The sequence below is a fragment of the Puma concolor genome, chromosome D4, assembly GCF_028749965.1.
Source record: "Puma concolor isolate L17-30 chromosome D4, mPumCon1.1.hap2, whole genome shotgun sequence".
NCBI lineage: Eukaryota > Metazoa > Chordata > Mammalia > Carnivora > Felidae > Puma > Puma concolor.
The window spans coordinates 44,296,651-44,322,745 of record NC_141679.1 but is presented as its reverse complement, the minus strand read 5'-3'; the positions used below and the strand labels follow the sequence as shown (position 1 = coordinate 44,322,745).

Sequence of the window (26,095 nt, the reverse complement as noted above, 5' to 3'; positions counted from 1 at the left end):
GGAAGCGTCTGTTACCAGTTAAACCAGGCATCCCATTCTATTATTTAATTTGGGAACCTTCAAGTGCACTTCTTAAATGAACAATCTTGTCTAATTGGAACTTCCCCCATAATGGATGGCCACTATACTTCTAGGTTATTTTTAGTGAAAAAAATTCTTATCTTGCTAGATGTCTGCAGCTCCTTGGGCTGTTGTTCCTAGACATAAAACAAGCAGGTGTGCTGGAAAGTAGCACACTTGACCTTTTAGGACTTAAAGATCCCATCAGCTGAGGCTTTGGGTTCCTCGGAGCCAAACTAATACCTAAAAGGGTATGTGCTGCAGGGTTGGGGATTTTGCATGTTTTGTAACAGTGTACCTTGTTGCACGGAAGTTTTTTTAAGCTTGGTGGGTGACTTAGTGTCACTTTAACCTGTCCCATGACCAACTTAGCCTATCACAGGAGTCTTCTTGAGGTTGGGAGCTCTCTAACAACCTCTAAATGCTTGACTGGTACCCATCGGCTTTGCAGCTTTGGGGCCTTCATGATCCTGCTAGCGGTAGCCTTTATTTACACAAGACAGGACAAACATATGCCTTAATATATTAGCAGTAATATGTCCTGGTCATAAGAAGGCCTTGTGCGCACCATCACCAAGTCCCATAGAACCTTGCTGAGGCTCTCAACCTGGGGAATTGTGGCCTGAGGGCCAGGGGCTGGCTCAGGGGGGACCTCTCCGCCACCTCACTGGGGTTCCAGGCACAACTGCCAGCACAACTGGGCTCCAGACAAAGGGATCAGCTTAGGTGGCTCTGGGCAGAACCGCCTGTCAACTGTCTGTGGGCTCAAGCTGACCCGAAGGCCGATTAGACTCCAAAACAGCAGAGCTCAGATCTCAAGCAGCTCACCCACGGCCCTTAGAAACCTGAGAAAGTGAACGTAAAGGGTTGCAGGTATCACGCCTGTGTTTCTCGTTGTCCCTGAATGCTTCGGGAACTTCGCTTCAGACCCGCCTGCTGCCACCACATCTGTCAAACAGCAAAACATAACCGAGCACATGTAAAGATCTAATTGGCTTTATTAAACAATTCATGAATTGAGCAGCACCCCATCTAGCAAGCGGAGAGGCGCTCTGGGAGTTGGAAGGTTCTTACAGATGGAGGGTAGGGGCAAAAATGGTGTTTAGTAAAAGAAAAGAATTGCCTCAGCTGAGGCTGTTTGGGGGGCGTGGAGCAGGAAGCAAGGCATCTTATCATGTAGATCACCTCATCTTTCTTTGAGGGATGGAGAGGACCAAGGTGATAGACTTATTGGCGCTGATGGAAAGAAAAGTTTCCCTCACTGACCAGTTAAGGCCACATTTCTGGGGGAGGTGGAACCTGCAATTAAATTGGGTATTAAGCCCCAGTTTGGGGACTTGGTTTAAGTGACACCATGTTGGGCCTGCGGTTTTCTTTTTCAAATGGTACTTTAAGAGTGAAACTGCCGATCCTGTGATAAGTGCCTGTTTAACTTTTTAAGAAACTGCCAAAATTTTCTCATCTCAAGCAGCTGTACTGTTTTACACTCCTACCAGCAATATATGACGACTCCACTTTTTCCATATCCTCAGCAACAATGTTGAATTATAGCCATTGTAATGGCTGGGAAGTGGAATCTCCTTCCGGTTATAATTTGCATATCCGTAGTGATTATTGATGATGTGGCTTGTGTTCGGGGTCTTGACGGCTGCTTCCAGGTTCCGTAATTTGCTAGGAGCACTCATAGAACTGAGCTTGAAGTGACACTCATGGCTATGATTTATCACAGTGAAAGGACGCATAGCAAAGTCATCAAATGTCAAAGGAGCAAGGGGTGCAATCTGGAGGAAGCCGGGTACAGGTTTCCAAAAGTCCCCTGTCAGTGAAGTCACCCAGGACATACTTCATTCCCCCATGAGCTGTGACAACAGACTGAAATGCTGTCTGCCAGGAAATCTCATTAGGGACTCAGGGCCGAGGGCTTAAGGGGGCTTACCCTACGGGTACCGTCTACTTCACATGTACCAAAATTCCACGTTCCCAGAAGAAAAAGCAGGTGTTCAGCATGAACCACATTGTTTCAGCACAGCGAGCCATTGTTATCAGGGAATGTTCAGAACGTTCCTGAATTCCAGGTTCTTAGCCAGTGGTAATCGTCACAACCAGGACTTTCCAAGGATAACAGTTCTAGGCTTGCTGTGTTAACTCCTTTCTGCACGAGCATCTTTTCATCATACACTTATTAGGCATTTGTATATTTTCTTTGGTGATCTATCTCTTGCAATCATTTGTTTTTATTTAAAAATTGGGGTGTGTTATTATGAGTTGTAAGAGTTCTTTGTATATTCTGGATACAAGTCCTTTATCAGATAAATGATATGCAAGTATTTCTCCCAATCTGTATTTGTCTTTTTTGTTTTCTTAACAGTGTCTTTTGAAGTGTAAATGATTTTGATGAAGTCTGCTCATTTTTTATGGATTATTTTATGGATCATGATTTTGGTGTATATCTAAGATATTTTTGTCTAACTGAAGGTCACAAAGATTGGCTTACATGCTTTCTTTTAGAAGCTTTATAGTTTTAGGCTTTACATTTAAGTCTATGATGCACTTTGAGTTAATTTTTGTATGAACTATGTCGCGGTGTAAGTTACACCCCACTCCGAATATGGGTGTCCAATCGTCCCAGCATCATTTGTTGAAAAGACCATCCTTTCTGCATTGAAGTGCCTGGCCACTTTTTTTTGGAAATCAATTGGTCATCAATACAAAAGTTTAGTTATGGACTCTCCGTTCTGTTCCTTGATCTGTACATCCATCTTTAGCCAATATCACACTGTCTTGATTACTTTAGCTATAGTTTTGATAAGTTTTGAAATTGGGTAGTTTAAGTCCTCTTTGTTGTTCTTTTGAAGAATTGTCTGGCTATTCTCAGTCCTTTGCCCTCTATACAAAGTTTTAGGATCAGCATGCCAATTTCTATGAAAAAAGTTTTCTGGGGGCACCTGGGTGGTTCAGTTGGTTGGGCGTCTGACTTCGGCTCAGGTCATGATCTCACGGTCTGTGAGTTCGAGCCCCACGTTGGGCTCTGTGCTGACAGCTTGAAGCCTGGAGCCTGCTTTGGATTCTGTGTCTCCCTCTCTTTCTGGCCCTCCCCTGTTCATGCTCTGTCTCTCTCTGTCTCAAAAATAAATAAACGTTAAAAATTTTTTTTTTTAAATCTTGCTGGAGTTTTGACAGAGATTGCATTGAATTTGTAACTCAACTTGGAGATGATTGCCTTCTTAATAATGAATGTTCTAATCCATTCACATCATAAATCTCACCATTTAGATCTTTAATTTCTTTCAGCAGTGTTTTGTTTTTGTTTTTGTTTTTTTTTTAATTTTTTTTTTCAACGTTTTTATTTTATTTTTGGGACAGAGAGAGACAGAGCATGAACGGGGGAGGGGCAGAGAGAGAGGGAGACACAGAATCGGAAACAGGCTCCAGGCTCTGAGCCATCAGCCCAGAGCCTGACGCGGGGCTCGAACTCACGGACCGCGAGATCGTGACCTGGCTGAAGTCGGATGCTTAACCGACTGCGCCACCCAGGCGCCCCTCTTTCAGCAGTGTTTTGTAGTTTTTACTGTAAGAGTTTTGCACTTTTAGGGTTATATTTATTCCTAGCTGTTTTATTGATTTTGGTGCTATTGTGGATCAGATCGTTAATTTAACTGAATAGTGAAGATCTAGAAAGTCATTTTTTTTTTTGTAGTTGATCTTGTCTCCTGAAGCTTTGCTTCTTATTTCTAGCAGTTTTTTTTTTTTTATAGGATTTTTAAAACTTTCTACATATTGGATCATGGCATCTGAACTAAAGACAGTTTTATTTTTTCCTTTTTAATTTTGATGCATTTAGTTTCTTTTTATTCCACTGAAGGGAACTTCCAGTAGGATGTTGAATAGAAGCAGTAAAAACAGACATCTTGTCTTGTTCCCCACATCATAGGGGAAGAATTCAGTCTTACAACTATGTATGATGGTAGTTGTAGCTTTTTTGTAAATACCCTTTATTAGGTCAAGGAAATTCGCTTCTTTTCCTAAATTGTTGAGGATTTTTTGTCACAACTGAGTGTTGATTTTACAAAATGACTTTTCTGAGTTTATTGAGATCTTGTAGTTTTTCTCCTTTATTCAACTGAAGTGGTGATGACATTGATTTTCCCCTATTAAAACAGCCTTGTATTCCTGGGCTAAATTCCTCTTGGTCATATTATATCATCCTTTTTATACCTTGCTGGTTTCTGGTTGCTAATGTTTTAAAAGGATTTTTACATTCATATTAATGAGAGATATTGGCCTGTCATTTTTGACTCTAGAATCAGAGTCATACTGGCCTCTGGAAGCGCTCTTTTCTCTATGTTTTAAAAACATTTATTTTTATTTATTTTGAGAGTGAGAGAGAGATGCAAGTGGGGAGGGGCAGAGAGAGGAGAGTATGAATTCCAAGCAGGCTCCGCACTGTCAGCACAGAGCCTGACGCGAGGCTTGAATCCATGAACTGGGAGATCATGACCTGAGCTGAAACCAAGAGTGAGACACTTAACTGACTGAGCCACCCAGGCGCCCCACTTTCTCTATTTTTTAAGAGTAGGTATAGAATTGATATTATTTCTTCCTCAAATATCTGACAGAAATCACCAGACCCTTCTATTTTTGCTTCTTCACCCTTTAATAGTTTATAGTGATATACTTGGGCAATATTTTGGTTGCCCATTTCTCTGTCTAGATTAAGGGCCATGAGGACACTGTCTGTGTCTCCATTATTCAGCACAATGCCTGGTTTGAAGAGCTAGGGGACCACTAAGTGTTTGTGATGTTTCCTGTCAATGGCAATGTGGAATGACTGAATGGTTAATGTTAGGTGCTTAATTTGTGTCTTATGATGGTCTTATTTATGTCTTCTGTTGGTGCCAGTGAAATTTAGCAACCCTAATTATTTAGGGTGCTGAGAAGATAGTGTTTTCCTAAAGTGCTTTGCACTCAAAGCAATAACTATAGATTTTTTAAACAATGTTCTACAAAGAGATTTTCAGATAATGTACAGCAAGAAGCTGGGGGTTGGGTGAGTTAGTTACAAGGCTAAGGAATAAAAATTGTGTAGCCTCACAGAGTAGTGTCAATTTTACAAAAAGATTTTGGGGAAATATTAAATAAAGATGGTCCTATTAAGAAGCAAATGGAAAATATTAAGAGAAAATACTGTTTGCAGTGATCTTTATGTTCTCCAAATTCCCCCATTCATTCTTTTACTATGTCCTTTTCTTAAGTGGAAAAGCTTAAAAAGAAAGACCCACGTGAGCCTGAATCCCAATTTCAGGACTTATCAGCTGTGTAATCTTGAGTTTGCCTCCTAGCTTCAGTGTTTTGATTTGTAATATGATAGATTTTTTAAGTTAAACAATTTTTTGAGAGAGCGCACGTGCATGAGTGGGGGAGGGGAGAGGGAGAGAGAATCTCAAGAAGGCTGCATGCTCAGCACAGAGCTTGACTCGGGGCTTGATGCCATGACCCTGGGATTGTGACCTGAGCTGACATCAAGAGTTGGACACTCAACCAGTTGAACCACCCCGGTGCCCCAGATTTTGTCAGTTTTCAGAGATAGATGAGAGAACCTGTGGGAAAGCATGCACAGGTGTTTAGCATATAGCAAGTGACAGTAAATTCTTTGCAGGCAAGGACATTTTGGTACAGGGTTAGGGAGGTGTTTAGATGGGGCAGGGTAGAGTTGGCTGGAACTAACAAAATGTGGGCAGTGCATGTAGAAAGTGGGGGCAGGTTGTCCTGTCCAGCATGGGCTCTGCAGAAGTACCAGTGTTGAGGTTATTTTCTCCACACCCCATTCATCTTTCAAGATCTCCACTCTGTTGAAGGCAGGGATGGGGGAGGTTGGGAGTACTACATACAGGTTGTTGACAAGATCTATCCACAAAGGCAGTTTGAATGGGAGGTGGTTCTTATTAAAGTCTGTGGGCATGAATAGGGCATCCTTCTTCTGGAAGACTCATGGATCATGTTTAGGCAGCTGTCAAGACATGGCTGGTGTCCAGGACTTTAGTTCTTCTGGAAAAATTATGTGATGTTCCCTGTCAATGGCAAGGAATGGCAGGCAGGCTTTGCCTTGGCTTTCAATAGCTCCCATCTCTCCATCTTGTCTCCCGAACCCCCAAGGTTTCCATCTTTCCTACAGGAAGGCAAGGAGCAGCTTCATACTCTTCTGTTTTTATTTTTTTATTTTTTATTTTTGAGACAGAGAGAGACAGAGCATGAGCAGGGAAGGGGCAGAGAGAGAGGGAGACACAGAATGTGAAGCAGGCTCCAAGCTCTGAGCTGTCAGCACAGAGCCCGATGCGTGGCTCGAACTCACGACTGTGAGATCATGCCCTGAGCCGAAGTTGGACGCTTAACCGACTGAGCCACCCAGGCGCCCCCATACTCTTCTGTTCTTAAGAAAGATCAGTAAGCTTTGCTCTCCTCTGGATCTACCTTTTTGACTTTCTAGATCCGGGATTGGTAAACTTTCTCTCTAAAAAGCCAGATGGTAAATATTTAGTTCTTTTGTGGCCCTACAAGCAAAACCAGGAATATTTCTACCAATTTTTTGACAAAATTCAAAACTTTATTTAGAGACACTAAAATTTGGATTTTATGTTTGGTGAGTCATGTAATAGTCTTACTTTTTTCAACCATTTAAAAATGTAAAACCTAGGGTGCCTGGATGGCTCAGTCGATGGAGCATCTGACTGGCTCAGGTCATGATCTTACCGTCCGTGAGTTTGGGCCCCGCATCAGGCTCGCCCTGTCAGCATGGAGCCCGCTTCAGACCCTCTGTCCCCTTTCTCTCTGCCCCTCCCCCGCTTATGCATGCTCTCTCTCAAAAATAAATAAAACATTTAAAAAAAAGTAAAAACTATTCTTAGTAGACTAGCCATGTAAAAACAGATGGCCAGCTGAATTTGGCTTGCAGGCAATAGTTTGCTGCCCTCTGTTCTGGAGCCTAATGTGGAAGAAAGTAAACCCCCAAAACTTGGAATATTAAGTGGCCTGCAGTTGAAGGTGCTCTGACTCATTCACTGAAATGAATGGGGAGGGTTAGTGAGCGTGGAAAAAAAACAACATAGGACTGTCCATACCTGAAACTCCTATTTCCCACAACCAGGAAGCCATGATGTCTGATTCCAAACAACTCAGCTTGCCTCATGATCAGAATCACCTGGCTTCCCGAGGGAACTAGAGTCCCAGACTGGAGGTGGCTTCTGGGCAGGATCTGTGGTGGTTCTCAGGATCAGGGAAGGATGACAGAGGCCAAAAGAACCTCCGCAGCTGTGCTTCTTAAAGTGTGGTCCCTGGTGCAGCAGCATCAGCAACACTCGGGAACTTGTCAGACATACGCATCTCCACTCACCCCAGACCTACTGAATCAAACTCCCAGGGTGGGGTGGGGGCTGGCAATCTGGCTTTTATCAAGCCGGGTGTTTCCGATGGCTAAACCTGGGTTCTCAAATGAGGACCACTGCCCAGGCATCATTACTAGCACCTGGAAAAGCGAGTAAGCACCCACCTGAGCAAGAAAGGCCTAGGCACCCTGAAACTGCTTTGTTCTCAAGAGTTCAAGGTGGATGGGAGGGTGGAGCCAAAGGTATGGATTTCTATGAGAAGACCCGGAAATGGTATTTAAGGCCAGCCGAAGGGAGGTCAAAGGATGCCTTTTTATTTATTTTTTTTTAATTTAAAAAAAAATTTTTTTTTCAACGTTTATTTATTTTTGGGACAGAGAGAGACAGAGCATGAACGGGGGAGGGGCAGAGAGAGAGGGAGACACAGAATCGGAAACAGAAGGATGCCTTTTTAAAGGGGCATCACAGATCCTAGAGATAGAAAATGCCACCGCATGTGATGACTGGCGTTTTCGGCCCTTTTGCACACGTGCTCATGGCATTTGCTGACTTGCGCACCTGCGAGTTTTCCAAAGCCGTCACAACCTTCGCCTTTCGGTTTCTTTACGGTTCAATAGGGAACATTTGTCCTGGGCCGCCAGGTGAGGTTCTGGGAGCGTCCTGACCTCACAACCGGCCTTTGTGACATCACTGCCACCCTGTGGTTCAGCTCCTGTCCCTGGGGACGTCACAGAGGCCCCGCGGGTCCCTGGGTGGCTCAGCTTCCTGGGCGCGGGCAGCTGCTCCAGGTGCATGGGTCGGGCCTGCAGAGGCCCGGGCTGCGCGCGCAGGGGGAGGTCACCTGGGCTGGTGCGCAGGGCACGCTCACTTCTGCTCTTGTGTGAGGCCAGCTCCGGGAAGGGAACAGACGGCCCGACTTTGCAAAAGGCCACTTAAGTTTGCTTTGGAGTAAATATTCAGAACTTTTGCCAACTTATTCGAGACTGGGCGCGTCCCCAGAGAGGAGGTTGGGGCCCACGAGGCGGCGGCGGCAGGGGATGCTCTGAGCGGACATCCAGGTGTCGGGATGGCCCCGGTGAAGAGGAAGTGCCTCTGCGACCTGTGCACCTGCGGGTAAGGGGGCCGCGCCCTGGCCAAGGATCCAGGAGCGGGATTTTCAGACTCTGCGAGCTAGGCTGAGAGTAAGCCTGTGCCGAGTGGTGAAGCGGCACCACGGCGGAGTTGTCCGCTTGTCACCATTTTTTAGGCTGCAGTTTTGTCCACTAGCATTCAGGGCGGCCGCGTTGACTCAGTCTGGGCGAACGTGGCTGTCCTGGGGCCGTTAAATGTGTTCCTTCACCCAGAGCTGCACAGAGGTGGAAACCCCGGCAGCGCCCCCCCCCCCCCCCCCCGCCAGTGTGTGCTCCCTTCCCTGCAGCCTAGAAAGTGTCAAAGATGGAAAGCCCCTCGCCAGGTTGGAATGAATCTTGCTGCTTTTGTTGGACTTTTGGAGGGGGGTAGGTTGGGGAAGAGGAGTCCTTTACTGTGTCAGAGTTCCTCCAAGTGAGATGTTGTTGCTATTTCATCAGAGAAGTGGTAGGTATTTGCAACACCTGTTTCCCCCTGGTGCAGATTTGAACAAGAATAAGGAAAGGAAATCACTTTGCGCACTTGTGCTGGCCAGTTGCCTTTAAAAGTTGTTTTTGTTTTTTTAATTTTGAGAGAGAGAGCGAGCACGCAGGAAGGGCAGAGAGAGGGAAAGAGAGAGAGAGGGAGAGAGAGAATCCCAAGCAGGCTCCACACTGTCAATGCAGAGCCTGAGGCGGTCTCGAACTCAGGAACCATGAGATCATGGCCTGAGCTGAAATCTAGAGTGCGACGCTTAACCGTAACCGACTGAGCCATCCAGGTGCCCCAAGGCCAGTTGCCTTTAAAGACCAATCCTGGGTGAAGCTCCACAAAGGCAGGTAGTCCCAGGGAGAAACTCTGGGCTTTCCTTAAAGTTCTATGACTGACTCCTTTCTTGTATCTCACGGAATCTGACATGCTCCTTCCAGTTGCTTCCCAGGACATCTGGGGAACTGTTGGGCTTGGGGACTTCGGAGAGGCATCAGAAAGAAGGGCGGGCCGTAGGGTCTGTTCTGGGCTGTGGCTAATTGTGGGATCTTGGGCAGGGAACTGCATGTCTCCGGGATTCTCTAAGGATTAAATGAGACAATGTGAGTCTCCTGCTATTAGATTGTGCTTGATATAGCTTGACGTCTTGAAGTTACAAAAAGTGCTTGCCCACCACAATGTGCACAAGAGTGTAAAAGATGGCACTGGTAGTGGGGAATACTAAAGAGAACTCTAAAAACTGGATTAGAAGCCTTATACATGTTTGGAATCAATGGATGGTCCTCAGTTTGGGCTGGTCATGAGAGTCACCTGGGGAGCCCAGGTCGGTTGCCCAGACTGTTCAGCCCTCCTCTCTGAGGGTGGGTCTCGCTGGCCGTCTTCAGGTGATTCTGACCATTTGCTAGGATTGGGAACCACTGATCTAGATCATATACGAGTATGGGTCTTGCTTTTAAGCATTGATAGGTGGGGCCAAGTTATGTTTTAGTTTAGGGCTACCTTTCCACATGACAGAGGCAAAACCTCTATGGCTCACCATCCCCTGGGGGGGCCCTTCACTTCACCCTCCAGCCTCCTCCTGAGATAATGAGATCAGATTGTCATTAGGGTTTAATCTGCACTGTTGTGGGCAAGGGGATCGAAGGCCTATTTTCCATCTTGGCTCAGCACCTAAGTAGTTAGGAAGGTAGGCATGCTTATCCAAGAGGTGCAAAGTACATGCAGTGAGAAGTCCCCCTCCCATCCCTGTTGTAGGCGAACTGCTTCTCTGGGTTTTCCTAATGATTCTGTGTCTCCTTCATCCCTGCAAGGGGGCTATTCGCCATCACAGGCATCCTTGGTTCTCTCTGCTTCCTCCTCCTCCTGTATCTACCCCTCCACTCCATGGTCGCAGTCTGTGGTCTCTGGTTTGACCCACATCCGTCGCCCCGCTTCTCTTCTCTGTCTTCTTTCACTTCTCAAAGTAGGTGTTGACCCACCTGGCTATCTCATTAACTTCAACAGCCTTCGAGCGTTCACCGTTTCCCCCCGTCCCCGTATCTGCCCCATTAATGGTGCCAGCAATGTTTCACGTGCCCTGGGTTTAAAAGTTGGAATCTTCTCTTCTCCCTCATCTCCAAGATAGAATTATTTCCAAAGTCTGGTTTCCTCCTCTGCGGTCTTTCTTTAATTGGTCCCCTCCTTTTTATTCCCATAGTTCCTTTCTAGGGTCTCTCATTTTTATGTTTGGAAACTGGTCCTAACACATCTTTCTAACGTTCTCTCCAATGATTGGCTTACACAAAGCCACTCCTTGAGGTGGATAGAGCTTTCTGGCATTTCCTGTGCATACCTCATGACCTCCCATCTCTGTTCCTTGCTCTTGCCTCCATGTTCTTTCAATGCCTGTGTCCCCTCCTCCTGCTGTGTGACCTTTTAAGGCCCTGTTTCGGTTGTAAGTCTCCACTAACCCAGTCCTGTAGCTCCCCATCAAAGAGTGACCCTTCTCCCTGTATTCTCGGTTCTAGTTATGAGTCTGCCTGCTTTATCCGTGCCCACTTGGTCGTATACTCCTGGAAAGCAGAGACCACGTTTTCTATTTTTGTGTGCTCTGTAATATTACTATTCTCTATTTGTTAGTCAAACAGCTTTTTGAATAAAAATATATATTTTTTTGTTTGTTAAGGTGATCTACTGGAATGGATTAGGAAGGCAAGATCTACAGCTGTACTGTCCAGTGGGGTAGCCACCAGTCATGTGGACCATTTCATCAAAATTAATTAAAAGCAAATAAAATGAAAACTTCAGTTCCTCACTGCGATAGCTACATGGGTGTCGTGGCCACTCTATTGGACAGTGCCGATGGGGGATCATTTTCATCATCACAGAAACTTCACTAGACAACCTTGATCTAGAGTCTCATTATCTGGGAGTCCTCATCCTCCTCACCTCAAGTTAAATCTCCAAGGTGTGTTGGGATGAAATGAGAAGAATTTTATAGGTGTTTTCTAAGCCCTGGATGTCAATAACTTTTGACGTTTCCCAGCCTGAGGTTATGGGAAAGTGATGAGAAATCTGGAGGAAAAGTATGTGTGACGAAGAAGTCTGTCAGAGGAGAGGGCCCTTTGGTGGAAGAGGGGAGATTGGGGTTTGAGTCACTTGGCCTCTCTCGGCTTGGTTTCTTTTAATTTTTTTAGACCAGAGTTGTGGAGGTTCTTTGTACAGTTAAGGAAGCTCATACCTCTCCCTCTTCTCTCCCACTTCATCTTCCTACTAAGGCTAGGTTTATGCAAAGAGTTGTCCTTTCAACTGTATTTCTGAAGACTTGCTTCTTGTTAGTGGAGAAGCTTGGGATGCACAGGTTCCTGGAGAGGAAGGCTTCCTTCCTGCAGCAGCAGCTGTCAGAAGCTCTGGGCATAGGCTTTGCTCTTGGAACAAGTTCTTACTCTTGGCCACAAGATGGCAGCCTTCTCCCAACCATCTCTCCTTAAGTCAGAGACCAGCCTAAGTGGGAAACAAAACCTTGGAGTTCTGGGTTTTCCCTTAGTTTAATTTTCTAAATTACCATATTGTTTTACCATTTAAATTTACCACATTGTTTTCTAAAATGAGCAATTATATTTTAGAGCCCAGCAGAGCTCCGTAAGTGGGATACGTTGAGCAGTAGGTCAGATTAGAATGGGATGGTGTTTCAAATATCTAAATCTAAAGATTCTAACATTCAAAACAAAAACACAAAACAAGAAAACAAAATAAAACCCTTTAGATGAACTTTGCTGGTTTGAACAAACCACACATATTTTACTGCATCAAGCTCAAGGTTCTACAACAGTCCACTTGACCATCATAGTCTGGCAAGTGGAATTATTACAATGAAATGTTATATTCTCTTTTCAATGTAATCAGTCCCAAATAAGCCAAACTATTCATGGGTTGAAGAAACACAAGAAAGTGAACAGTTGAACATTTTTTTTCACCGTCTTATCACTTAATTATCTGGACAACAGAGCTATATTGGGGGATTTGAGTATAGTGACCCTACTTTTGTGTCTGAGAGAATAGTATTTCCAATTACATTTGAGTATCATCAGCATTTCATATTATGGAAAAAAATGCTACTCTTTAGTTTTCAGTATTATACCACCTTACATTTATGTAATGTTTAAAAATTGTAAAAGTAGTTTCTCATACATTATTATCTTCCTGGGGATCCCTCTACATGGGAAGCATTGCTTAGTTTGGAAGTTTGATTCCCTGATCTTAGCCTCTGTTCTCCCTGTGGATGTTTTTGGTTTACTGAGCTATTTATGTCCCAAATTATTAAATTTGAAACTGGGGTTGGGAGAGGGCTGTAGATGAAGTAAAATGTCAGATTTTTAAGGCCAAAAGGGATCCTAATGGTCACTAGCCCTTTAATTTTACAGATAGTGGAATTGAAGCATTGAGATTCATTTTAATACATAAGAACACATTTTGTTAAGCTTTAGGCACAATTTGGGTCAATCGATGAAATTTTATTCATCTGTGTGTCAGAGAGTGTACTGACTATTACAGTTCACAGTCTGTGGTCTGTTTTCAAGTCACACTGGGCTATTTTTGACTACAGATTGTAATATGAAGGCTCCTGTCCAGTTAAGAAATAATATTTGATGTTAAAAAAGGTGTAATTCTTAAAGCCTTTTAGTAAAGTAATAAAAATAGCAAATCTCTCTTCTGAGATTAAAGTGTAATAACACTCCTTTTTCTGAAATTCATGTTAAAGAACAGTTAATCGAGGGGTTGATATAGCTTGCTTTTTATATCTGATTATTTTATGGCTTGCAGTGTGCTATTTTAAAGACTTTGTGCAGCCTTGCAGAAAATTCCAAGACGGGGTAATGTATCATGAAATATTTATGTAGCATTGGTAGTATGTGCAGCATTTCATAAAAAAGGTAGTCCCATAGAGGACTTGCGAGTTGTTGAAAAGGATGTGGATTTGGCCCTTTCACAGAGCTTGGGGAGGAAGGTGATCTCAGGGCCACTCATGTATCTGCAACTTAAATCAGTTATGTTAACCAGGGAGGAACTTGTTATTTTAATTTTGGAAAATATTTTCTTCACATTGATGGAAATTTCCTTAACCCTAGATTTTATTTTCTTAGAGTCTCTGTTACAAATTAAGAGGAAGGAAAAAAATCAAGGAATTGGTTTGATATTACATGTTTCAAGAAGAATTCTTGTTTTTAATTTAAATAAAATTGACTTCATAAATTCTGATTAAGAAAAAAGGACAAAGAACAGCTTTTAATAGAAGCTTGCTGGTGGCTTTTTATCTTTAGCAAATCCAGAGAGAGGAGCCAAGAAAAAAACCCCACCCTTTTCCTTTAACATTGAATTATTTTTATTGTAGAATTGTGCGCTTTGTGTTATGTTACGTGCTCTTTAAAAATGATGGCATTTTTTGTGATATCAGAATTAATGCTTAGTGTCCATAAACACATTTCATCTTATAAAAGGTGAGTTCAGTAAGTATGAATGATTAGTGAAATTTCAGATAGGAAATCACAACTTCATAGTATTCAGATCACAGCAGTTAAAATGTAGTCAGTTTTACAGACTACAAATTGGTCAGTTTAGAGTTTTGAGTGCCCCTGCTCTAATTCCGTCTGCTGTGGGCACTTTTAACCCCCCTTTCCCTTTATTGATATTAAAATATTTTGGACTGACCTTCTGATTTACAGTTCATTTGGGAAGGTGACTGACTGGTCTCCTGGGGGGGGGGGCGGGGAAAGTAGCTAAGCTTCCAATGAACAAGACCGATAAAATAAGCTATGTAGGATTTCAGAGATGGGAGAGCTCCCTTAGGGAAGGGATAGCAGAGAAGGCTGTAGGAAGGGGAGTCATTTGCTTGGGGCATGGGGAAAGAGAGTTGCCAGACTTAGGTACCCAGTTTCAAATCGTGGCTATGCCACTTTGAGCTTGTGCAGGTGGTTTAGTCTTTCTGTAGGTGTGAGGATTGTGGGGGGGGGGGAGGGGAGCACATGCCTGGTACTTAGTGGTGAGCTCTGAAGGAAAACCTTGGGGGCAGGACTGTCTATACCAGCTGCAGAGGCATGGTGGCATAGAGAGGTGGACACATCACATCCAACTGAGCACTTGAAGCCTTGAGAGGGCGGTCAGGTCAGAAGCTCCATGGAGGTAATTGCGTGGGGCTCTTAAATGTCTAAGAGTGGACCTTGGGCAGCAAAGACAGCCACTGATGTGTCTGAGCACATGAGCAGTGCAGATAAAACCATCTTCTCTGGGGCGCCTGAGTGGCTCAATCGTTGTCTGACTCTTGATTTCTGCTCAGGTCATGATCTCACGGTTGTGAGATTGAGCTGCATGTCAGGCTCCATGCTGAGTGTGGAGCCTGTGTGAGATTCTTTCTACCCCTCCCCCACTTGTTCCTTCTCTCCCTCTCTGTCTCTGTCAAAATGAGCAAAAACAGTTTCTCCAAAGTACTCAACAGAGCGGCATCTCCCCCCGCCATTAAAACAAATACCCAATATCTGAATTAGGTCAACTTTAAGTCTGTTGTTTGGTTAAAACTCCTGAATGGATGGGTAATTTGCTAATATTTCCTTGAAGGTACCTTCATGCCATTCTTGTCATTTTTCTTTCTTTATTCAACAGTGTGCTGATGGTTTACTATGAGTGGCAGTGCAATGTGGGAGTTAGGAGCACAGGTCCTGGGCCAGACCACGTGGGTTCAAATCCCAGCCTTTGCACTTACCAGCTGTGTCATGTGGAACCATTTTAGAGCAGAACCTTTGCACCCTCGTCTGTAAAATGGGGATCATAGAGCCTATCTTGTGGTGTTGTTGTGAGGATTGAGTCTCAGTATTAAATAGGCAAATAGAACAATGCCTGGCATAAGTAGTAAGGCATAGATAAGTGTTATTAGGTAAATATAAAGCTGTCAGTCTGTGTTCTAGGTCGTGAGGCCCTGGGAGGAGGGAATCAGCTCTTTTGCTCCCATGGAGAACTTGCACTCTAGGGAAGGGTGTTAGTTCTGTTTATTGGCTGGCGAGTAATGAAAAATACTCTGCAGAGAATTCATACAGCCTGATGTGCTTAACTGCTTGGGGAATTTAATTAAGCTTGGAGGATAGAGTGGGTTCATAAAGATATAATCTGCTCCTCACCCAAGTGGGAAGGCCCTCTGCCCTCTCAGGGATGCTTACATTTGAGTCAAGCAATGATTATGCTTCTTAAGTTGACATTAACCTTCAGGTAAAGTTTCTAATTCAGTTTAGACACTTCCAAGTCTTAAAAACAGTGATTTAGGGATTAAAGGGATCCTCACTGCCTAGCATATGCTACCATTCCCTTCTATTCTCTTCCTTATTGGCTCCTTCCAAATAACTTTGAAGCATCTGTGATGGTCTTCAAGGAAAGTGTTTCTAAATGGCTGTCAATGTAACCACTTACCTGAATACATCCGTATATCTTGGGTATCCAGAATATCCCAAAGCGTCTCATTCTAAAGTTAACAAATAATTCAAGGAAGAAGTTATGGGGTGCCTGGATGGCTCAGTTGGTTAAGCTTTGACTCTTCATTTCAGCTCTGGTCATGATCTTGCGGTTCATGGGTTTGAGCCCCATGTCAGGCTCTGGGCTGACAATGGGGAGCCTGCTTGGGATTCTCTGTCTCCCTCTCTCTGTCTTCCCCCCACCCCCTCCCTTCCCTCACACATGCATTATCTCTCTTAAAATAAATATTAAAAAAAGAACTTACATTTCTGCCTATGCTGGTCAGTTACTTAATTTTAGAAACGTTATCCTATACATGATTATTTAAAAAAATCAAAACTTTCCCCCATAACTATCCATTTTTTTCTTTCAAGTAGGATGTAACTTTGTTCTTCAAATAAAGAAAATCTATATATATCTGAATAAGAGCTCAAAATTAAAAGCAGAAGATTAATTGAACACATTGTTCTTCTGTCCTGCCTCAGATGAGTAATGTCTGGGAAAGAACATGGGACAATGAGTTCGAATGTTTGAATTCTAGTCCTGGTTTTGATTATTAGGTTTGTGAATTCATTCAGGTCCTTTAACATCTTTGGATCTTTTCTCTCTCTCTCTTTTCTTTTCTTTTCTTTTCTTTTCTTTTCTTTTCTTTTCTTTTCTTTTCTTTTTGAGAGAGAGAGAGAGAGAGACAGAGCACAAGCAGGGGAGGGGCAGAGAGAGAGGGAGACACAGAATCCAAAGCAGGCTCCAGGCTATGAGTTGTCAGTACAGAGCCTGACGCAGGGCTCGAACTCACAGACTGTGAGATCATGACCTGAGCCGAAGTTGGACACTTAACTGACTAAGCCTCCCTGGTACCCCAACATCTCTGGATTTTTAAAATTTATTTTATTTTAGAGAGAGTGTGAGCAGGGGAGAGGGGCAGAGGGAGAGCAAGTGAGCATGCACAAGAGAATGTTAAGCAGGCTCCATGCTCAGTGTGAGCCCAATGCAGGGCTTGAGCCCGTGACCCTGGGATCATGACCTGAGTAGATCAAGAGTAGAATGCTCAACTGACTGAGCCACCCAGGCTCCTCTAACATCTTTGGACTTTTAAAAATTAGTGATCATCACTTGTCTTTTTTTTTTTGAGAATAGCCAATTGACAAGTATAAGGTGTTATCTGTGGTTTTAGTTTGAATTTCCCTGATGATTAGTGATAATGAGCTTTTTTTTTTTTCATGTACCTGTTGTCTATTGGTGTTCTTAGCTCATTTTTAAACTAGGATATTTTTAAATTTTATTTTTTATTTTTTAAAATCTACATCCAAGTTAGTTAGCATTTAGTGCAACAACGATTTCAGGAGTAGATTCCTTAGTGCCCCTTACCCATTTAGCCCATCCCCCCTCCCACAACCCCTCCAGTAACCCTCAGTTTGTTCCCCATATTTATGAGTCTCTTCTGTTTTGTCCCCCTCCCTGTTCTTATATTATTTTTGTTTCCCTTCCCTTATGTTCATCTGTTTTGTCTCTTAAAGTCCTCATATGAGTGAAGTCATATGATTTTTGTCTTTCTCTGACTGACTAATTTCACTTAGCATAATACCCTCCAGTTCCATCCATGTAGTTGCAAATGGCAAGATTTCATTCTTTTTGATTGCTGAATAATACTCCATTGTATACATATGCATTCATCCATTGATAGACATCTGGGCTCTTTCCATACTTTGGCTATTGTTGATAGTGCTGCTATAAACATGGGGGTGCATGTGCCCCTTCAAAACAGCACACCTATATCCCGTGGATAAATGCCTAGTAGTGCAGTTGCTGGGTCATAGGGTAGTTCTATTTTTAGTTTTTTGAGGAACCTCCATACTGTTTTTCAGAGTGGCTGCACCAGTTTGCGTTCCCACCAACAATGCAAAAGAGATCCTCTTTCTCCGTATCCTTGCCAACATCTGTTGTTGCCTGAGTTGTTTTAAAATTTTATTTTTTGCTATTGAGTTATGGAAATTCCTTCTATTTTAGAGATTAACTCCTTATCACATACATGGCTTGCAAATATTTTCTACCATGTGTAAGTTGCCTTGAGAATTGGAGGGAATGCAAAATGATGCAACCACCATGGAGAAAAGCATGGTGATTCCTCAAAAAATTGAAAATAGAGCTACCACATTATCTAGCCATTCTGGCTCTGAGTATTTATCTAGAAGAATTGATATCATGATCCTAAAGAGATGTTAGTACTCCCTTGTTCAATGTAGCACTACTCCCAATGATCAAGATTTGGAAGAAAACTAAATGTCCAGTGATGGATGAATAGATAAAATGTGGTATACACATACAATGAAATATGCTTCAGTTTTTAATAAGAAGGAAATTCTGCAATATGCGACCTTATCGATAAACCTTAAGGGCATTATGCTAAGGAAAATAAGCCAGTCACAGAAAGACAAATATAAATGATTCGACTTGAGTTTTCTAAAAAATTTATAAAATCAGTGAGTAGAATGCTGGTTGCTAGGGGCTGAGGAGAGGGTTTAAATGGGGAGTTACTCATCAATAGGCATAAAGTTTCAGATGAGCAAGATGAGTGAGTTCTGGAGATCTGCTGTACAACATTGTACCTATCATCAATACTTATTGTACACTGAGTTTTAAGAGGGTATATCTTGTTTTAAGTGTTATTACCACAATACATAGGGAGTATAGTCAATGGTATTGTAATAGTGTTGTATGGAGACAGATGGTAGGTACACTTGTGATGAGCATAGCTAAATGTATAGACTTACGGAGTCACTCTGTTGTATATCTGACACTAATATAACATTGTGTGCCACTTATACTTCAATTAAAAAAAAATCCCGCAGGCTCTAAATTTTGAAACTGCATTCTGCTATTTTTAAGACTTATATTACAAAGACAACTAGGGAGAATGCTCGTCAGCCAGGGTCCAGGCACTATCATGCCAAGTTCTCAACACATTAATTTACACACAGGCTTTCTTATGTAGCCAAGTATACCTAAGATCCACCTATACCCATGCAACATTTCAGAGTTTGCTTTGTGGTCCATGGGGGACAGAGGCCCAGCTGTGGCAAAAAAAAAAAAAAAAAACTTGAAAGAGAAAAGTGATAACCTGAATATGCAAACCGGTCAAATATACATTTGCAAATGAGACAAGTCAAGGTATCTCAAAGAAGTAAGGGGAGGAGGACGTTGAAGATGTGTAAAGTGGTCATGATGATGGGTCAGAGGAATAAAATATTAAGGATCAAAAAATTTTCTTACCACAATAAAATTAAAGTGGAAAAATTGATGCTCATCAGACAATGAGATAGTCCCCTATTCTCTCTATTGGTGTTTTCTGAGTGCAGTTAATTTTTATCTTGGGGTTTTGAAGGGGTCTGAAGAGATCTTCTAGAGCCTCTGTTGGTGAGCCTAAAGAAGTGAGGGAAAAGTGGAGGTATGTCACAGAGCTGAGGAGGGACAGATGTTTTCTTGACTTTTCCAAAAATTATTGAACGGCTATTTAGAATGAATGTCTTTCTCAGGCCTCGTGGATTCTTGGGGACGTGGCTGATCCAGTTTATTCTTGGCACTCTGAATTCCTCTGCATGTCAGCTATATGTAGCTGCCCTGTTCTAACTTTATAGAACTTAACTCTCTGATAACCAAAAAGACTAATTAGTGTACTATTTCCAAATTTCAAGAGGAAGAGGGGCTCAGCCTATGATGTGGTTCCTCTGGCATTCAGAGTCCTTTCTCTTGGTCCAGTCAGCTGAGCTCTGGGGCTGTGGGGTTGTACAGACTGGGTGGCTGGGGGAGAAGGGTATTCTCAATAATATGGGGTGGGTGGAAAAAAGTGACTAGAAAAAAACGATTGGCCCCTTGGGGATTCTTGCCAAGATAGTCTTATAGATAAAGTTGGTGAAAGATGGATTGGACGAAGGTATAATTAGGTAGATTCACAGCTCATTGAACAAGCTTGTCCATAGAGCCATCAGTTGACTGGCTTTTTGCCTACTTGGAACAACATCACTAGCACCATGCCACAGGACACCACCATTAACTTTGTCTTGTTCAACATTTTTGTCAACACTTGGATGAATACCTAGAAGTCATCCTTATCAAATATATTGAAAGCACAAAGTGGGAAGACTATAGCAAGTGTGATAGATGACAGAATCAAGATTCAAAATTATCTTGACAGGCTGGAATGTTGGGCCCTGAACCAAGCTGAAACTTAACAAGAGTAAACATGAGGTTCTGCATTTGAGATGAAAAATCGATTATACGTATTCGTAATGGGAGAGGTTTGTCTTGGCCATAGTTCACTGAAAGGTCTTTGCGTCTTACTTAACCACAAGTTTAACGTGATTTGTGGGTGTGATGTGGCTGCTAAGAAACATTAACTTGGTTTCAGGCTGAATGGAAGTAGGGTGTGCACGTCAGAAGAAAGAATTACTTTATTGATCTTGGTCTTGGTCATACCACAACTGAAGGATGCTTTTCCTTGTGGACAGTTCATTTTTTAAAGGATCACAGCAAGTGACCAGGAGGGCCAGGTTACAAGGAATGTGTTCTAGCAGTGAGAAACCTTGAACTTGACAAGATCAGGGGATGGATAGACAGTCAGCTAGTAATTGAAAGGCTGAAATCTGCAGAGCAGGAGCTGTACTTGTTCTGGGTCATTGAGAGGGGAGAACTAAGACCACTGAGTGGTCACTTCATGGAAACCGATGTGGGGTCAGTACAAATGACTTTTATAGCAGGACCATGGAAACTTGAAGTGGACTGTCTTTGGTTCTTGAGCCAGGCGTGTGCCTGTTGGGATGCTGTGGAAAGAATTCCTGCCTTGGACAGGAGGTTTGACAAAATGATCTCCAGGGTCCCTTTCAACACCGAAAACCCAGATTTCTGGAAAGGGAGAAGAGCATTTATTTTAATATGATGATTGAACTTGAAAGACTATTGCAGAGCAAAGAACTATGGATGCATGTGATATGAAGAATAAGCTGAGATCCATATGTGCCTGAAAAACCCAGGAAGTTAAGAGGGTTCTTCAGGCATTTATATTTAATGCGTAAAGCACATGTGCAGACTTCAGCCTCCTGTCTCTATCCACCGCTGCTACTGAACCTGTCTTTTCACTTGGTGCCCTTGTTTTTCTGCAGCCCTTTTAGTAGCCTTGAGTAATGTATAAAAATGCTTCATCTGTTGTTTCTACAACTTTCCCTGATAATATCTACATGTAGCTGTGCATGTTTAGGAGGCTTTTGTGGGCTAGCCTGGGATACTAGCCACCATGTGAAGCCATGCTTTTGCGGGAAATACTTTTCAAGCTTCTGGCAACCAGTGTATGGACTTTTGAAACATGTTGCCCTGCAATACCGGGATGACCCATGATTCTCTTTCCTTATGACCTTCTACTTCACACTACGTTGGAGCCTTTCTAAACTGCCCTCTGAGCTAGAGAGCCCTCCTTGCTCCTTACTGCCAACATGACAGTTCCTGGGATTCTGACACTTGATGAATCAAGCCTTCCTATTTGTCATCCATATAAATGAATTTTATTTATTATTTATGAATTTGAAAAATCTTAAATAACCTCACATCATACAATACGATAAGGGAGAAAAACCATGGGTAAAAATATGTTTTCTGTCCCAGTAGTGCACTTGCATGCCTGCTCTGGGTCCCCATCATGTGTGGATTTAGGGTTGCTGTTTTGGTCTCCCTCGCTTTTCAAGTTTCCAGTCTCTGCTTCAGAAGGTGCAGGAACCAGCTGTGGATATTTTAAAATGATGATGCTCGTGCTTAGGAAAGCTCCTAGCATGGTTCTATTATTCAGAATTCTTGCTTCAAGCAATTGAAATGGACCCTGGCTGGCTCAAGCAGGTTTAAAATTTTTTTTTTTCAACGTTTATTTATTTTTGGGACAGAGAGAGACAGAGCATGAACGGGGGAGGGGCAGAGAGAGAGGGAGACACAGAATCGGAAACAGGCTCCAGGCTCTGAGCCATCAGCCCAGAGCCTGACGCGGGGCTCGAACTCACTGACCGCGAGATCGTGACCTGGCTGAAGTCGGACGCTTAACCGACTGCGCCACCCAGGCGCCCCACTCAAGCAGGTTTAAACAAATGAAAAGCTGTAGGATGGTTCACAGAATTAGTAGGAGGGCTGGAGAAGCAAGGATGGGGGGATGGGAAGGTATAAGAGAAGCAGGAGGCTAGAGCAACAGCCCCAGTCACTCTCTGGAGACCATCTGGTGAGGATACTGCTGATGCCCTCTTGGTATTGAACACACTGCCCCTGCAGTGATGACCACCGGACACAGCCCTGGCCCTGCCAGTGTCCCTGCCCAGTGGAATGACTTCTTCGCTGTTGGGCCAGCTATTTATTCTTCTTGCATCACTTGTTATACATTAAAATCTCCAGATGGGAGCTTCAGATTTGCCAGGACTTTGTCAGATGCTGAGGCCTCACTGTGGAATTGGGGGTTGGTGGGGGTGTCTCACCTTTTGGTTTCTCTAGCAGGAGATGGGCACTGCCTCTCACAAGATTGACATGGTTGAGAATTTCTCAAATAAAGGAAGGGCTTGAGATGTTAAGCAGCTAAAAAAATGGCTAAACGTTAGTATGTTTAAATTTCTCTATTCATTTATGAAAACAGAAGACTGAACTTAGGTTAGAGCAGCTTCTCAACTGTGGCACAAGTTGGTGTTTTTGTTTTAGGGACCTGTCCTGTGCATTGATGATATTGAGTAGCATTTCTGGCCTCTGTTCGCTAGATGCACATGACACCCACCCAGTTGTCTGGAAATATTTTTTATTGTCCTATTGCCAAGTGCCCCCCTGGAGGGGGGAAAATTGCCCCAGGTTGAGAATCACTGGGCTAGAGGCTTTCTCAAACCATGGATTATAATTTGATAACCTTGCAATAATGGCTTTATCACAAGAATGGATCTTCTTCTCTTGTTCTTGGAGAGAGACACTTTCCCCATGACAGTGCCCTTCCCCTGAATGCAAAGGAAGTTCTGAAATTCCAATGTGTTTAAGCATCAACTGGAGAGCTATTTCAAAGATGCAAATTCCCGGGCCATGCCCCCATATAGTTTGACTCTGTGGGTCTGAGGTCCAGGAATTTGCAGGTTTTAACAATGAACTCTGGTGATTCTGATGTACGTGGGCTATGGACTAAACCATGAAGCTACTTCATTGATTATCAACCCAAGAAACTAAAGGCATGTGTTTCTTCAGGGAGAAGAACTGCAATTTTAGGGCTTTCAAATCTTTCCAGTCATTGGTGAAAAAGAAGCACCGTAAAGGTACAGTCTGTTTTATAGGAATTTTTTGGCAAGGGTTGTTTGGAAGCAGCCTTGACATGTGACACTGGCACTCGCCACCCTCTGTTGCCATCAGAGAGAAGTGTCCTCTGTTTTGAGCTCTGACTTGCCTCTCAATCCTCCTTTGGGAGGGACCTTCACTTCATCCCCCTGCCCACCATAAGTGTTAGTCAAACCTTGAAGGGAGGTTTTCGTGCTTTCCAGGTCTCCCTGGTCTATTTTGTGGTCTCCTTCACTGACACCCTAACCTCCACAGATGCAGAGAACATGGTTCCTCAGCATCGTGGACTCTGCTTCCCCTGCAGACCCTCCATGGTGGTAGATCCCACATTCTAATTGTGCATCAGGCACAGGAGGCATGAGGCAACATCTACAACAAAACTGTGGCCCCCCAGGGGCACCTGGGTGGCTCAGTCGGTTAAGTATCTGACTTCAGCTCAGGTTATGATTTTGTGGTTTGTGAGTTCGATCCCCACGTTGGGCTCTGTGCTGACAGCTCAGAGCTTGGAGACTGCTTTGGATTCTGTGTCTTCCTCTCTGTCTGCTCCTCCCCTGCTCATGATCTCTCTGTCTCTGTCTCCCTCTCTCTCTCAAAAAAAAAAAGCTATTAAAAACAACAACAACAACAAAAACTGTGGTCCTTCTGGTCTCGACAACTCTCTCTCAGGAAGCTTGAAATAGAATCAAGAAGGTTACATTCGTTGGTGAGGGATTTTGTCATTTTCTACCATGTTTGGAGAGCTTGCTTGAGACACTAGGCTCCATTTTCATTTCTGCTCTAGTGGGAACTAGTCATAGTGCTATTTCTTTCCTCTTCTTTTTTTAAACGTTTGTTTATTTTTGAGAGAAAGCAGGGGAGGGGCAGGGAGAGAGGGAGACAGAGGATCCGAAGTGTGCCCTGCACTGACAGCAGAGAGCCCGACATGGGGCTCGAACTCATGAACTGTGAGATCATGACCTGAGCCAAAGTGGGACACTTAACCCACTGAGCCACCCAGGCGCCATGTCACGGTGCTATTTCTGACAGCAGTTATGCTAAATCGCAGATCACATGACTTTGATTCAAAGCCTGTGGGATTGTCCACTGATCAAAGAACAAGCTACATTTATTCAAGCCCCTACCCTCCCTTTCCAGCTACCTCCTATCGTGCATCCTATAGTTTAGGCTCCCCAAACTGTGCTGACACCTTGTTTACTAACAACTTGGGATGCTAACTGTACTATCACCCTGTATTCCAGACTCACCAGACCATTCTGCAGACTAATATGCAATACCCTGTTCACACATGGCGTGCCTCCCAGATATTTTTCTAAAAGATGGAAACAGTTGCTAGCATTATATGTAATCCCCTGATTAAAAAAAGTCCGGAATTTATTTCTCTAGAAAAACTAGACGATGTGACAGAACTGTGTCCGTGTTCCAGAAGGGTAAGGGTCTGTGCTTGCCCCAAGATGGGAAATGTGCCAGCCACAGTGGCCTTGGATAAAGGCAAGGGGAGATCCCATGAAACTTTACCTTCCTATTTCCCACAAGAGGGCAATCTAATCTCTAAAAACGTCAAGGAGACTGAAATCGCACCAGCTGCTAGCTTGACTTTGCTGTTGAAGCTGTGAAGAACTTACGTAGGAGCCTACCTGCGTTTCGCATCCAAACAGGCGTGGAGCTTGCTGTGAACTACTGTTAGGCACCCTTTCACAAACTCCTTTCCTTTGGCCTGGATCCTCTCCAGCTTCTTAATTCCGTTTGTCTGAAAGCCAGCTTGCGCTCAACGTGTGCAAGGAGGGCCTCCACTGAGCTTCCTGAGCCACCTTTGAGCTTAGGTGGAGGCTTTGGAAATTTGGAGGCCCGAGGAGGCAGAGTTGTTGCCAGGGAAATGCCTGATTTGTGGAGACACCCTCACGGCCCAGCATTCCTTGGTGGTGCTTCTGGTTGGCACAGAATCTTGCTTTTTGTCAGCACCCCGAGAGGAGAGCAGTCACCGTTGGGCGTGCCTTAACACTGACCGGGTCAGCAGATTGATGTGTTGGCCCCCAGGCCTATTTATTAGAATGTAGTGTATCTGCTGAGGGGGCCTAGAAACTCAGTGTCGCTGGCCGGTGTGTACTTTCCCCTTGGAAAAGTTAACAGTAGAAGCCAACATACAGTCACCAGTGTTCTTGTCTGAGTTCTGAGCAAGGGGAGTGGTAGGATTTGCACGTTTGGAGGTCCTGTTGTGATGTTCTGGCTCCTCCTCTTACGGTAAGGGGCTAGCTGGCTGGGGCACTTTCTCCAGGCCTCTCTACAGGGACAGTGCTGTGGGTGCCTCACTCTGTTTGCCTCTCACGCTCTGCGCGCCCCCTCCCCCTTGGTCTGCCAGATTTACAGGTTAACAGACACCACCACCCGGTCTTAGATCACGTTCACATGTGGCATTCTTTACTTTTGGTCCTGTTTACACCTCAACTGCTTTGGTTTTAATAATTCAGGTCAGGGTATTTTGGGACGGTCAGGGGCAAGGTGCCTTAGCACTTTTACGTCTCCCACCTGAAGACGTCTCAAAGATTTAAGAGAACAAGAGCTCTTAACCCCCATGTGGCAACTAAGTATGGATAAGTGAAAACAAAGTTGCCAAATCCGACTCTCTCTATTGGTTTTCTTCTCTTTGCTTGCCTTTGGTTAAGACAACAAATCAACTAGAGGCACCTGGGTGGCTCAGGTGGTTCAGCCATTGACCCAATCTTTGCTCAGGCCTTGATCTCAAGGATGTGAGTTTGAGC

General features: G+C 43.7%; 1 protein-coding gene and 1 long non-coding RNA gene across 2 annotated transcripts in view; one reads left to right on the top strand and one right to left on the bottom strand.

Annotated features, from left to right (window-relative positions):
- Nucleotides 1-5,663: 5,663 nt before the first annotated feature.
- LOC147574833 (uncharacterized) lies at nucleotides 5,664-8,086 on the bottom strand. Its single transcript, XR_015243318.1, has 2 exons — nucleotides 7,998-8,086; nucleotides 5,664-6,226 (listed from the first exon to the last, which is right to left on the bottom strand). It is a non-coding gene; the product is annotated as an uncharacterized LOC147574833 (long non-coding RNA).
- Nucleotides 8,087-8,196: 110 nt separating this feature from the next.
- The window catches only part of SAXO1 (stabilizer of axonemal microtubules 1), a 97,277-nt gene continuing 79,378 nt past the window's right edge, over nucleotides 8,197-26,095 (top strand). Inside the window, exon 1 of the mRNA XM_025914565.2 lies at nucleotides 8,197-8,552. Within this exon, the coding sequence (XP_025770350.2) occupies nucleotides 8,506-8,552 (47 nt within the window). The 5' untranslated portion in view covers nucleotides 8,197-8,505. The remainder of the gene's footprint in view (nucleotides 8,553-26,095) is intronic.